The sequence below is a fragment of the Otolemur garnettii genome, unplaced genomic scaffold, assembly GCF_000181295.1.
Source record: "Otolemur garnettii isolate 467f Iridium unplaced genomic scaffold, OtoGar3 scaffold00016, whole genome shotgun sequence".
NCBI classification, from domain to species: Eukaryota; Metazoa; Chordata; class Mammalia; order Primates; family Galagidae; genus Otolemur; species Otolemur garnettii.
Window position 1 is genome coordinate 23,871,891 of NW_003852411.1, and position 15,088 is coordinate 23,886,978.

At 44.2% G+C, this 15,088-nt stretch overlaps 1 protein-coding gene across 1 annotated transcript in view; it reads right to left on the minus strand.

Annotated features, from left to right (window-relative positions):
• TBX19 (T-box 19) overlaps positions 1 to 852 on the minus strand; it is a 33,591-nt gene extending 32,739 nt beyond the window's left edge. Inside the window, exon 1 of the mRNA XM_003785833.3 lies at positions 600 to 852. Coding sequence (XP_003785881.1) covers positions 600 to 796 — 197 coding nt within the window. The 5' untranslated portion in view covers positions 797 to 852. The remainder of the gene's footprint in view (positions 1 to 599) is intronic.
• Between the last annotated feature and the right edge of the window lie 14,236 nt (positions 853 to 15,088).

The window sequence follows — 15,088 nt, forward strand, 5'->3', positions numbered from 1 at the left end:
CAAGGCAGTACAATACGGTTTCATTCACTATTACTGCAACAGCTTTCACACCGTCACAAACAACACAATCCCCAATGAACACTCACCACAGATGCGCACAGGGAGCAGATGGAGTGACAGGCAATTAGATTAAATTTGCCCTTTTGCTCCCAATCTTCACCTAGTCAAAAATGGATGGTACATTTGCTATACTTAAGAGGAAACCATCCAGCTTCCAAATAAAGTTGACTTTCACCTTATCTGGACAGAGTCAGCTCAGGTCTGCAGCAGGGTGCGCCATCAGAAGTTAATATTATTTTCTAACATGTGAGTGCATTGCCCCAGCCCACAGGGCATGCCCCCCTTTTATAGTAATTTCCCAGAATTTTTCTGTTTAAAATGCAGCTAAGACAGGTGGCTTCATCCTCCACTTCTCTGATTATCTCAGCGAAAGTAATTAAGTTGGCTGGGGGAAAACCGTGTGAGACAGCCCTTCTTATGAGCGTGTTTAATCAGACCCCACTGCCTCTGAGGGAAGGACGGTAGCCTCTTCAATATTCAAGGGGTCCCACCTCCCTTGCTAAGCCCGCCAGCCTAAGCCAGGCTCCAGATAAACTCACCTGCCATTCTTGGTCACGATCATTTCATTAGTGACTTCCTTGAATCTCTGCCAGAGAGGGGCATCCTCCAGGGTGATCTGAAGTTGCTTCTCCGTGGGATCGCCTTTTTCTCTCCCTGCCTGAAGCTCACTTTCCACGACATCGAGCAGCCGAGAAACGGTGCCATCACTGGTCTTCTGAGCACCCAGCTCACTCATGGCCCAAAGCCCCCACTCAAACTTTGCTGAGAGATGACACCTACCTGGCCTTGCCTGCTTCTGGCTCCCTTCTTCCCTCACTTGCCTGCTTTTCAAACCCAGCAGGACAGTGTCTGGGAGGTGGGAGAAGATGCCCTGGCTCTTGCCTAAGCTCCTAGGATGACACCCCTGAAAGTCTCCACATTATACCACCAACCTGTTAAGCTTTAGTTGGGGAGCGGGGTGGAGGGAGGGAAGAGATAGAGAAGAAAAAGCCCTCTCTTAATTACTCATTGGGTCAGGTGGGCAGGAGCCTGGCTTTCCCATTGGCTGCCGTGCCTAGAGTAGATGTTTAAGAAGAGTACTCCATCCAAATTATCAGGCTTTTATCTTGTTGTACCTGAAGAGGACTAATCGGTGTATTGAGGACCATTTTCCCATTAATTAAAATTATTCCAGGCCCAGACTGCAGCAATCAGGCAAATCATGTTTGTATATAAATCAAGGCACCTACAGGGAAAGAGGTCCTGGGAGAATGGACAAACTTGATGCCCGTCCAGGCTCCCTGATGCCCTGGAGAGTCAGAGCCCTCAGCTGCTCCCTAGCACCTTAGACAGACCACGAGGCCCTGGAGACCAGAGCAGCATACATGGAAGATGGAAGGCACCGGAGAATAGAGGAAGGTGCTCTGTGCTCTGCCACCACTCACGGGTAGAGCTCGGGGGAAAGAGCAAAGGCCTCTTTCTCCCAGGACATCTCCTCCTATCTTCTGTCTCCTGCAGAAGCCAACACACACTCACACCCCACTCATGTCCAGGTCCCTGCTTGTCTCTGACAAGCAGAAGAGTCTTGAACCTTATCATTTCTCCCTAGAATCCAGACCTCCCCCCCTTTTTTTTAGATAGAATCTCACTTTGTCACCCTCGGTAGCGTGCCATGGTATCATAGCTCACAGCAACCTCAAATTCATGGGCTCAAGCGATCCTCTTGCTTCAGCCTCCTGAGCAGCCAGGACTACAGGAGCCTGCCACAATGTTCAGCTAATTTTTTGAAACAGGGTCTCACTCTTGCTCAAGCTGGTCTGGAACTCCTGAGCTCAGGCAAATCCCTGTCCTGGCCTCCCAGAGTGGTAGGATTACAGGCATGAGCCACCCTGCCTGGCCCAGAGCCCCAATTTTTTTTTTTTTTTTTTTGAGACAGAGCCTCAAGCTGTCCCCCTGGGTAGAGTGCCATGGCATTACAGCTCACAGCAACCTCCAACTCCTGGGCTCAAGCAAGTCTCCTGCCTCTGCCTCCCAAGTAGCTGGGACCACAGGCGCCCACCACAACGCCCAGCTATTTTTTGGTTGCAGCCGTCATTGTTGTTTGGCGGGTCCAGGCTGTGGATTCGAACCCGCCACCTTAGGTGTACATGGCTGGCACCTTAGCCGGGTGAGCTATAGGCGCCAAGCCCAGAGCCCCAATTTTTATTATTTCCAGCCTTAACCAGGAAGAGGGGAAAAACAATAAAACAGTTAGTTTCATGTTAATCTCTCCAAGGGGGTACTCTGCCCCTAGTCAGTGAAAATAAATTTTTTACATCATTATGCAGAGCAATTTTGATCGTCAGCCTAAAAAGGCATTCTGCTTTTCCCTTTAGACAGCCCAACCATGCCCTATTCCAGCATGCCGGGGTGAATCCCCGACTCCCTGGAAACAACCAACCAGTGGACGACGTCTCTTTCACCCAAGACACACAGTACTCGTCCTGCGGGGACAGGAGCACAGGCAGCTCGTGCTCCACAATCCCTGCAACCCTGAGAGAGCCTGGGAGGTGTGAGCTTTTCTCTCATCTCAGAAAGTGGGAAAATCAGAAAAATGGGAAAACAGGAGAAAAAGATAAGTCAGGGTGAGGATGATAAAGAAAACGCATTCAGTGCCTAAAGCGCTGTGTCACATAAAGCGATGAACAAAACAGAAATGGCAGGATGAGCAATCTGATAGAGAAAATAAGTGATATAAAGTAAACAGCTAAGTAATTATCAGGAGGACCAAATTTACATAAAGTAGCAGAGAAAAGTTTGAGCAAAGCAGGGGACGAGAACCCCACTTAGACTGGGTTGTGTGAAAGGCTTCTCCGAGGAGGAGACATTTCAGGTGAGACGAAAGGCTCCATCGTACGTGGTCAGGGAGGAGCTGGGAGAAGAGTCCCAGGCAGAGGAAGCCCAAGTGAGCAGCCGGCCAGTGCAGCAGGAAGATGGTGGAGAGAACAGAGTGACCTGCTCTCAGAGAGGGTGGGGACCAGACCACCAGGCCTGCTAAGGTGTGATGAGGAATTCGGATTTTCTTCAACATGAGATGGGAGATTCTTGGAGAGTATGGCAGGAAAACAGCATGACTTGCTTTGTGATTGTGAAAAGTCTGGCTGATTTGTGGAGAGTAAACTAGACAATGGCAATGGTTGAAGAGACCCATCAAGAGGCTATTCTAGTGGTTCAGGCAAGAGATATGGTGGCTGAGCTCAGGGTGGTGCAGTGGCCATGAAGTGATACGGAAAGATTCTAGACACATCTCAGAAGTTGACATGACAGAACTGCATGTGGGGTGGGGAGAGGGAGAGTGAGAAACCCAGTCTAATGTGAGTACGTGAGAGACGGTAGGGCCGTCCACTGAGACAGGGAAGGTGGAGAATGCCGCCGGGAGGCAAAGAGACAGGCGATTCAAATTTCCATTTTTTACAGTTAATATTGAAAAGAATGCTATTTAGGTAGGCTAAATAATGACCCCCTCAAAAGATGTCCTTATCCCCCAGAACCTGTGAATATATCACCTCACATCTACAGACGTGATTAAGTTAAGATCTTGAGATGGGATTGTCCTGGATTATCAGGGTGGGCCCAACGTGACCACAGTCTTTTTCTCCCACAGGTTCCCTACTTCAGTGTGACTCTTTATTTTACAATTTCTTTTTTGTTGTCGTTGTTTTTTTGAGATAAGAGTCTCACTTTGTTGCCCTCAGTAGAGTGCCATGGCACCATAGCTCACAGCAACCTCAAGCTTTTGGGCTTAAGCAATTCTCTTATCTCAGCCTCCCAAATAGCTGGGACTATAGGGTACCCACCACAGCACCGGACTATTTTTAGAGACAAGTCTTGCTTTGGCTCAGGCTGGCTTCAAAACTGTGACCCAGGCAATCCAGCCACCTTGGCCTCCCAAGTGCTGGGATTACAGGCATGAACCACTGAGCTTGGCCTAAAATTTCATTACATGTGTGTGACAGCATATATCATTTTTAAATTTTTTATTTCAGATTAATATGATTAATAACATACAATTAGGCTACATTGTTTGCATTTATAAAGTAAAGTTCAAGTTGTAGTTGTGTCCTTCACACAGGAAGTGTGCCATATACCCACACACTGTTTTCGCTGGGTAGAAACCCACCTACCTCCTTACCCACTTACCCCCTTCTTGATTAATTGAGATTTTCTTGTGATCATGTTTTTGTTAATTTACAAGTTTCAAATTAGTTTTGAGTACATGTATGTTTTCCATCCTTGGAGTGTTCTCCAAATCCACCCAAGTTGTAACAAAGGATACAATGTCTCAATCTTTTTTATGGCTGAATAGTACTCCATGTTATACATAGATCACAGTTTATTAATTCATTTGTGTGTTTAAAAAACAATCAATCACAGAATCTCATACAGAGTCTTTATAAGAGGAAGACAAGAGGATCAAACCCAAAATGCGAAGATATGTAGAGATAGGAGCTGAAGTCTGGGGGGAGAGGAGCTGCCTCATTGCTGCTTTCAAAGATGAAGGAAGGGCCACCAGCCAAAGGATGCCAGGCGCCCCTAAAAGCTGGAAAAGGCTAAGAAATAGATTCTTCCCTAGGGCCTCCAAAGGCAACACAGTCCTGTCAACACCTTGATTTTAGCCCAGTGAAACTGATTTCAGACTTCTGAGCCCTAGAACTGTAAGATAATAAATTCATGTTGTTTTAAGCCACTAAGTTTGTATCTTGCTATAGACAATTTTGAAAGATAAAAGGAGAAAAGGTAAGAAAAAATATTCATAATCTCAACATCCAGAGATGACCTCTGCTAACAAATCTGGCATATATATTTTTCATTATTTATAAATACAGATGGTACCCAAAAAATGTATACACATTTTAAGAAAGGAACAAACTATTAAAATTATAATACTCCATATATACCAATAGCATTTGTTATCTTGTATATTATATCTTGTATCTCTCATAATTGCAGTTAACTCAAAGTCAACTGATTAAGATTCTAAACTACATCTACAAGTCCCTTTTCGTACCCAATGGACGAAGCATGATCGTAACAGTGATGTCCCATTGCATTCAGAAGCTCTGGCATACTTACCTGCAAGGGAGATACGGTGATCACAGAGGTCCTGCCACCACTCAGGTTATTTACACCAGAAGGCAGGAATCTTGGGAGCCATCTTAAAATTCTGACTACTAAAAACAAGCAGACAAATGAAAACAAAACAGAAACAACTAAACTACAAATGAAAAATCAAAAAAGAAAATGTAGCTACAGACCACTGTAGTTCACCTAGAAACACAGTTGTAAAAATGTAAATATTGGCTAGGTGGGCCTGTAGTCCCAGCACTTTAAGAGATTGAGGCAGGAGGATCACTTAAGGCCAGAAGTTCAAAACCAGCCTGGACATCAAAGCACAACCTTGTCTCTACAAAAGACAAGAAAAATTACCCCGAAGTGAGGGCACATGCCTGTAGTCCTAGCTTACTCAGGAGGCTGAAGGAAGAGGATCACTTGAGCTTAGGAGTTCACGGCTGCAGGGAGCTATGATCCTCCCACTGGATGACAGGAGGAGACCCTGTCTTTAAAAACAACAACAACAACAACAACAACAACAACAACAAAGAGGCCTTTCCCGGCTACCCAGAGAGGGATCCATACAGTGTTGGTCTGGATTTACTTTGTAACTTAAAGGGAAACTTTCACAATGTCCAGAGAGCTTCATGTCCTGCAAGTGAAGAATGTCTTCAAATTCCTTGCAGAGGAACTCAGGGGGCACCAACCTCAACTCCAAATGGACAAAAGGAAGAGCGATGGCATCTACCTCATAAATCTGAAGAGGGCCTGGGGGAAGCTTCTGTGGACAGCTCGTGCCATTGTTGCCTTTGAAAACCCTGCTGATGTTAGCGTCACGTCTTCCAGGAACACTGGCCAGCAAGCTGTGCCGAAGTTTGCAGCTGCCACTGCAGCCTCGCCTATTGCTGGAGGTTTCAGTCCTGGAGCGTCTACCAGCCAGATCCAGGCAGCATTCCAGGAGCCGCGTCGCCTCATGGTTCCTCACTCCAGGGCTGACCCCCAGCCTCTCACCGAGGTGTCTCACGTTAACCTGCCTCCGTCGCTCTGTGTCACACAGATTCTCCTCTGCGTTACATGGACATCACCAGCCCAGGCAACGTCAAGGGAGCTGGTGTGGGTCTGAGACTGGTCTGAAGGTGGCCCGTGCCCTCGGTGCCCTCCCACTGCAGCTCGGGGCACTCAGCCTGCGGGGGAAACCTGGGCCGCCGCTCCCAGCGCCCAGGTGTGTTCTTAAGCTGTTCTTCCATGAGCTCTTAAACAAGATGGAAATAAGGTTTACCAAAAATAAACATCAGGTTTAAAAAAAAAAAAGGTCATTAATTTAATAAAAAAACATGAACTGAGGGTGATGAGAGAAGGGGACATTGGTATTGCAGGGATGCTAAGTTTTTATCTTCAAAGGCAAGAAGATAGCAAATAATGTCAAAAATGAAAAGATCAAAAAATAGCAGCATAAACATGTTCAGAAATCTGGCGGTAAATAACAGAAGTAACAACAAAAAGAGAAGAAAGTGATTGCCTCTGGGGAGAGGGACAAATGAACGCTGGTTTTTTTTTTTTCCTTATAAAATTTTTCGAACTATGATTAAAATAAACACTGCTAAGTTTTTTTTTATTTTTCCCATGTCATTAAATCATCTTCTACCTTCTTATTTTGACATGTGCAAATTATCCCATCTTACGAATGAGTCATATTTCACTTCATCTTTATTTAACCTTCCATTTATATATTTACTGCTTCTGTGTTTTTATAATTTTAAACAATTAGCTAAAAACTCCAGACGATACACATTTGGGAACATCTGTGATTATTTTCTTCCACTGCATTTTCAGAAGTAGCACTAACTGATAAGAATAAAATATGCTAAGCATATTTAATCTCATTTATAAAATCGTCTAAGGTAACTGGTACAATCATTTCCATTCTACCAGTGAGAAAGTTGAAGTTCACAGTGAGTAAGTAGCCTGCCTACAGCCAGCTAGCCAATGTGTAATAAGGCCAAGAAGTAGCTCATGCTGTTAACTATGATGTTATACTGAATACAGTTACTATGTATCAGGTACTAAATTACATGCTTTACATACATCATCTTATAAAATATTCCTAACTTTGGAAAAAACCATTGCTACTACCTTTTTTGAAATTAATAACAGGGAGGACACTGAAGTTCTGAGAGATTGTGCATCTTGTCCATGTCAAATGCCCAGTAAATGGTAAAACTTTTCTGAACTAGGTACCAGTTCTCGTTCCAAAGGCTGGGGACCAACCTGGAGTCCAAACAGACTGACTTTATTTCAACTCTTCCATCTCCAGGAACTCATTCATTCAATGTCATAATGAGAAAATCAGTGGCCAAGAGCGGTGGCTCACACTTGAAATCCCATGGCTGAGGAGGGTGGATTGCCTGAGCTCAGGAGTTTGAGATCGTCTGAGCAAGAGCGAGACCCGATCTCTAAAAATAGCTGGGCATTGTGGCAGGTGCCTGTAGCCCCAGCTACTCAGGAGGCTAAGGCAAGAGAATCGATTAAGCCTGAGAGTTTGAGGTTGCTATGAAATAGGATGACACAGCACTCTACCAAGGGTGACAAAGTGAGACTCTGTCTCAAAAAAAAAAAAGAAAAGAAAATCAGGAGATGCTGATTATGTCCATAATATACATTTAAAAACCAGATAAGGAAAAAAAATTACATATCCAATAAGCAACGACCCAAGAGAAGAGTTAGAAAAAGAATGACCCTCCCAACACAAATTTATCTCGGCATGAACACAGAGTACCCAGGTGTATAAATCACGTCCTAGACACAAGCAATCCTCCTGCCTCAGCCTCCCGAGTAGCTGGGACTACAGGCACCCACCACAACACTGGCTGATTTTTCTATTTTTAGTAGAGACGGGTCTCACTCTTACTCAGGCTTGTCTCAAATTTCTGAGCCTGAATAGTCCTCCCACCTCAACCGCCCAAAGTGTGCTAGGATTACAGGCCTGAGCCACTGCACCCAGCCAGAAATTCCTTTTTATGTATTATATATTGGGCTATCATGGAAGATTTTATTAGAAAAAAGATAGTAGGAGAGTATGCTGTTTTTAAAATTAGATATAAAAAGATTGTAAATAAGTTTCAAAATCCCTGGACTAAATGATGCCTAAAGTATTTCCCAACTCTACCAATCTCGCATTCCCCCCGGTAAGTATTGGTGCTGCTGCTACGATGGTTGTTATTTTACTAACTAGCAAGGGATTGATTATTTTCTGTATTTTATTAAAAAGCTCAAAACACTTTCTCATCATCCTTTAGATATAGTATTCCAGCTTTTTATGAAGTGGGTTATTGTTTTCTGAATTATTTTCTAAGAGCTTCCAATTTGAGACTCTGGAATATTTTACAAGTAGGAGTTCTGCTCAATCTTCTTAGCAAAGATAACACTTAACCTCTCTCTTTCAATGTCTTTGCAGCACAATGCTTCTATGAACATAGAGTTAAATCTTAGATAATATATGATACAATATTGTATTTTCAATATTTGAAGATAGAGACTCATATCTGCATCTTAGTGTTAAATGACTAAATTGTGTTGCCTCTCATAAGCTCATGTTACTTTTAACCATAAAAGCTAGTAGTTAGAACATAATAGGTCCTCTATTAGTATTGTTTGACTTTCAATATATGAAGATATAATGAGGTAAAAACTGCTATTGCTAAGAAAAATAATCATGTGTACTTAACTACATACATTAAGAGGACTCATAATATTTATTGAGGAATTTTTAAGAGAAAACTAACATTTTTTTTTTTTTTAATTTCAGGTTAATGTGAGTGTACAAATAATCAGGTCACAATATTTGAATTGTGTGTCCACTTCTAATTGTGTCCCACACCCAAAAGGGGTCCCACACTTGTCGTGACCCCTGAGGCCGTGGTCTCAGTTGCCACAGGAAGGAACCAGGTGTAACAGGGATTAGAAGTACAAGCTTGGCTCGGCGCCTATGGCTCAAGTGGCTAAGGCCACATACACCTAAGGTGGCGGGTTCGAATCCAGGCTGGGCCCGCCAAATAACAATGATGGCTGCAACCAAAAAAAAAATGGCCAGGCGTTGTGGTGGGTGCCTGTAGTCCCAGCTACTTGGGAGGTGGAGGCAGGAGACTTGCTTAAGCCCAGGAGTTGGAGGTTGCTGTGAGCCGTGATGCACAGCATTCTGCCCAGGGCGACAGCTTAAGGCTCTGTCTCAAAAAAAAAAAAGAAGTACAAGCTTGCGGAGGCAGGCTAACCTTAAGTGCAGGGTAGCCCAGAGCCCCCTCCACAATGGCCATTTATTACGGTTATACACAACAGGTGTGGAGAGTTAAGGTCATTACATACGAGGGCTGCATGCGTAAGGATTGCCATGTGCTCTTTCCTCACCTGTTCTTTCCCCACAACCCCCATGAAGAACTATTAAGCATCAATGTTTAACACATGCTTACTAGTGAGTGACCGATCTTATCTCATTCCGAAACACTGAGTTACTTTGGGGATTGCCCAAGTCACAAAACGTCTCTACCCTTGCCAGGAGACCGTCCTGTTCTCAGCATTTCCTTTTAATGTGGTAGGAATCAGTAACTGTCCTTTGTAAGCATGGTGTCCATGCCTCTACAATACATCCCTAGAGAAAACTCATATTTCATAAGGACTTTTTCAGGTACATTTTTGTTTTTAAACATTTTGCTATATTTGGGATAACCCAAAGGAATTCTGATGAAACGTGCTAAAACATAACTTTTCAATTGGAAATCTAAAAACATTTACAAAGTAAAATGAATAATACAACTATTATGTTTTAAGCTAAATGTTATAGGCTGCTTCTCAGACTCTGGGAATACTAGTCTCAACAGTGCTGAGTAAAACTCACACTCACATACACACACACACACAAAAGTCAATGCAATTTTTTATAAATATAATTCCCAGTGGATGGAGTTATGTCCTGTGATTTAACATTAGGATGAAGATGGAAGAATTGAGATGTTATGCAAAACGCTGAGTCCATTAAAACTGTGGCTTACATGAAAAATTCCAGGAAAAGAAGAATTAGCCCAGGCACAGCGGCTCACGCCTGTAATCCTAGCATGTTAGGAGGTCACGTAGGAAAGATCACTTAAGCTCAAGAGTTCAAGACGAACCTGAGTAAGCAGTGAGACCCTATCTCTACTAAAAATAGAAAAATTAGCTGGGGGTGGTAGCATGTGCCTGTAGTCCCAGCTACTCTGGAGACTAAAGATCACCTGAGCCCAGGAGTTGGAGGTTACCACAAGCAAGGCTGATGCCATGGCACTCTAGCTTGGGTAACAACAGCAAGAACTTGTACTGGGGGAAAAAAAAAGACAGACTATCAGAGTGGAAAAGGAAGAATATTAGAGGAAAGTCTCCACTTGGGAGGGCCCCAAGAGTTCTCAACAGGAGTGAATCAAATTAGCTAGCACAAGAGGGGCTACAACCACATCTCACCGTGCAAAAGCATGTATCTTCACTAAACAGCTCGGTTTCATTCATATAAAAGTCTAGCTGCTCAGACGAGTATCTGAGTTGCTTGTGCAGCTGCTTACCTTACAGCTCCAGACAGTGAATGCACTTGAGATTTCCTCCTCAGCCCAGGGCCTGCCTGTACCCAGCTGTGTGGCCCATGCAGGCCAACTCGTCAGGAAAAATCTGCAATGTTGAAGTCCACAGAAAAGAGTAAAAAGATGTGGGTTCTAGACTCCATCATGAATAACCCTGTGTCCACAGGTAGTTAACTTCACTGTGCCTTTTCTTTACGTGGAAGGAGAGATCTCTCAAACATCCTCTGATTTGATATCATGGGGCTCATGATGACAAGGATGGAGGCAACTGCCCTGAGATTGTGTCATCTATTCATTCACCCAACATCTCGGTGCAGACTCTGTATGAGGCACCACGTCTGAACTCAGGGTGCTCACAGTGAGGAGGAGACGCACAGGTTTCCTGCAGTCGAAGTTTGGAGGGAAGTTGTATCTAGGCAGAGACAGAAAAGAGAAAGCCTACCACTCCCCCAAGGAGCCAGAGACACCTCCACAGAGCAGGATGTGACACGCAAGCTAAGTTTTGAGGTAGAAGTTTGCTTTGGGCACAGGGGGGAACACTTATATGTTCCAGGAAGGAAAATATTCCATGAAAAGGTTAGATGGCATTAAAATATTGAATATTCAAGAGCAAGTTCAGCCAATGAATAGTAGACTAGAGAGGAAATGACAACGGAAACAATTTTAGGTGGAATGTGGATTAACATTTGTTATTATAAAGTTAAACCAGAGGCCAAGTGCAGTGGCTCACACCTATAATCCCAGCACTCTGGGAGGCCAACATAGGCAGATTGCTTGAGCTCAGAAGTTCAAGACCAGCCTAGAGTTGAGACCCTGTCCCTACCAAAATAAAAACTAGCTGAGCATTGTGGCAGGTACCTATAGCCCCAGCCAGTCAGGAGGCTGAGGCAAGAGGATTGCTCAAGCCCAAGAGTTTGAGGTTGCTGTGAGCTACGATGACACCAAGGCACTCTACTCAGGGTGACAGAGTGGGACTCAGTCTCAAAAAAGATAAAATAAAAGTTATGCCAGAGAAATGCAACTAGAATGTGAAGCCCAAGGCTTTAAGGGTAGTATCACTTAGCACAAGTAAAAAGTAAACTGAAGGGAGAGCACAGTTTAAATTAAAACACTAACAAAGCGATAGTGGGGGTAAAACTTGAACAATCGCAACAGTTGGTAAGATGGCTGAAGTTTGGCCATCGCTGCTGTAGGCAACTAAGAACCACGGATAATTTAAGCAAGTAGACCACTTGATCAGATTTGCATTTTCAGAAGGGCCCTTCAGCGGCGGTGCAGAAGCAGGCAGCAGGGACACTGCTGCAGACACCCTCAAGATGGGGTGAGGAGAAGGGCAGGTGCAAGTGGGAGAGGGCACAGTAGAGGTGGAATATATAGGAATCCGTTGCCCTTAAGGGAGAAGGCATCCAGGATGACTGCTCAGATGTCCAGCTGGACACCAGATAAATATTTGGAACTGGGAGCTGAGGAAAGGAGATGCTCAGTTCTGTGACCTCTGGCCCAGAACCCTGCTGGAGGCATTAGGAGCAGGAACTGTTCATCTGTTGACTTAAGTTCCATCTCACAGGCCCAGCAGCCAGGCTTTTGGTAAGAAAGGGGTGGGCATGATGAGCTATTAATTAAGGCGTGCAGTAAGGCTGACACCTGATAGTACTGCTGTGTCCTCTGGCACAAGGCACACAGCGGTCCATGTCTCCAACTTAAAGGACAGAAATTAAAAGCCACGCAATCTGAGCTCACAAGCTTGAGCCCCCCTGAACGGTGCCTGGATCCCGAGGCGTACACCAGGCAGAACCCACATCTGCACATTCAGTCCCTGCAGCCTGCAGTAACCTAACACCATCCTCTACCCACCGGAGGTGCCACCAGGAAATTAACACTCACCCTGGTACCTGGTCATAATTAAACTGAACAAAAAGACAGCTGTTCCTACCCTTCTTTTTTAATCACCAACCTGCAGCCTTGGGGATTACTACCTTTTGGATGGTTTAGGGAGGATTACTCTTTCATTAGTCTCAGGGGTCAGTTCCAATACTAAGTCACAAGAGCCTTTTAAGGTACCCTCCATGCCAACAGCTCATCCCCTTCCACATCCAAAAGGTTAGGTTTTTGCAAGCCACTGGCAGACTGCCATATTTGTCAGGTCCCCAGATATCTGTAACTTTTAACCAGACATATCACCCAAAAACGATTTCTTAGTTTCTAAGCGTCTGTGGGAGTAATGGATAAGCTTTACCCTGAGGAAACAAACTCTGTGATCATGGTACATGTATCTCCCCTACCAGGAAAGTATTTAGGCATCTATGAGAATGTTCTTTTAAATCCCCAGTGAAATTTCTGAAAATGATGAGAAATAACAAATTTGAGATAGGAACGCAGCTGATCTTCGATGTTGGCCAAGTTAAAAGATCCTTGATGCTTCCCCATAATTACCCATTGTCTATCTTACCACGCCTCCACATAGCTTAACCAGGGGACGGAAACAAGCCGACAACACAAGGAAAGGCTGGGCATGGGCTGAGTGCTGTGGCTCGCACGTGTCATCCCGGCATTCTAGGAGGCCGAGGCGAATCACCTGAGCTCACAGGTTGGAGACCAGCCTGAGCTAGAGCAAGACCCCATTTCTAAAAATAGCCGTGTGCTGTGGCAGGTGCCTGTAGTCTCAGCTACTTGGGAGGCTGAGACAAGAGAATTGCTTGAGCCCAAGAGTTTGAGGTTGCTGTGAGCTATAACACTATAACGCTCTACCAGGGGCAACAAAGTGAGACTCGGTCTCAAAAAAAAAAAAAAAAAAGGCTGGGCTTGACAGAGCCAGGGTGGGGGGATGGCATAGGGTCATGTCCATCTAAGGACATCAAAAGACAAGGAAGTTTAACTATTATATGAGAATAAACAAAATGTGTCTGTAGGATAAACTTTGCCTGTTCCCAACCTCTCCATGTATTTATACTTTCTTTCATTTCTTAAGTGCCTGTTCTCCCTTAGGGTGTGTGCTAAGTGCTGAGAAGATGGTGGTTAGTAAATACAAAGCCCAACCCTCCCCTCCTGGAACTTAAGGCCTGCTGAGGACAATGCTAGTGAGTCAGGGAGGTCAGGGAAGGCCTCCCTGAGGACACCAGGGTTTCTCTGAAGTCTGAACAGTGGCAAACAGGAGAAATATGGGCAGATGAACAACAAGTGCAAAATGCCTACAGCAAGAGGCAACATGAGGAGAGAGACTACCTGGGCAAAACGAAAATGAAAAGGTAGGTGGCAGCCATACTCAGGCTTGTAGGCCAAAGCAGGAAAAATTGGAGACAAGAGAAAAAATGCATTTTGCAAAGATTTCACTCTCCTATAACAAAGAGGATGTGTTAGGGTGTTAGAATAGATGTGCACAGACTAAATAGACAGCTTAAATACCCCAAGTAGATGGTGGTGGTAAGGCGGACGACCCGTGTTACCTCTCAGAATCGCAGATGTAGATTCTTTCTCTCCCTTCTTTTTTTTTTTTTTTTTGAGACAAATATGGTACATGTTAAGCTTATCACCTTAACGACCTTAAACATCAACGGGCTAAATAGTTCAAATTAAAAGACAGATGGTGACAGAATAGATCAAAGGCAGGCTCAGTGGCACGTGCCTGGAGTACTAGCTACTTGGGAGGCTGAGGCCATGGGAGATGGACTGTCTATGGGACCAAAACATCATGCTCTTGGATTATGACAAACCCAACTTCATTGAACCACTTCTGTATCGTTTCTGGCTGAACTTTATTCCAAGCAGAACTAATCCGGAAGACCAAGTCCAGAGCATTAACTGATGGAGCAGCTGAAGTCGCTCTGCAGGCAGACCGCAGGTTTGTTTCAGTAATGACCCAAGGTAGGAGCTAGGCTCGGCAGTGCATTTTAAATGTTTTAATGACACTTTGATCAAGAGGTTGGATTTTTGAGGTTATGTTTAGACGCAGAAATTTTAATGTCATGTCTGTGAGATGATTCACTTGCGTGTGGCCAGGTCAGTCGTCTACTGTCAGTAGAATAGACTGTTTCTTCCTCATTTCCTGGTCCATTCCCCTTATCCACTCCTCAAAGGTCACCAGTCATCCCTCAGCTTTTGTTTAACCTGCAAGTGTAGGTGCAGAGGTGTCTCACGTTTCAGGTTCTTGAAGGGCTTTTATGCAAATGACTTCCTTGCTTGTCTACCACCTATGAAGGTATGTAAAAACTTACACTTTTTTTTTAACTTCCTATAATAATACAGTAGGTATTAGATGTTGCTTTTCAGCCATTCAGGTATTTTCTTTCGTTAAATGTGTGTTCAAATCTTAACTGAATTATTTATCTTGGAAAAGATCAATTTTAAAAACTGATAAACCAAGT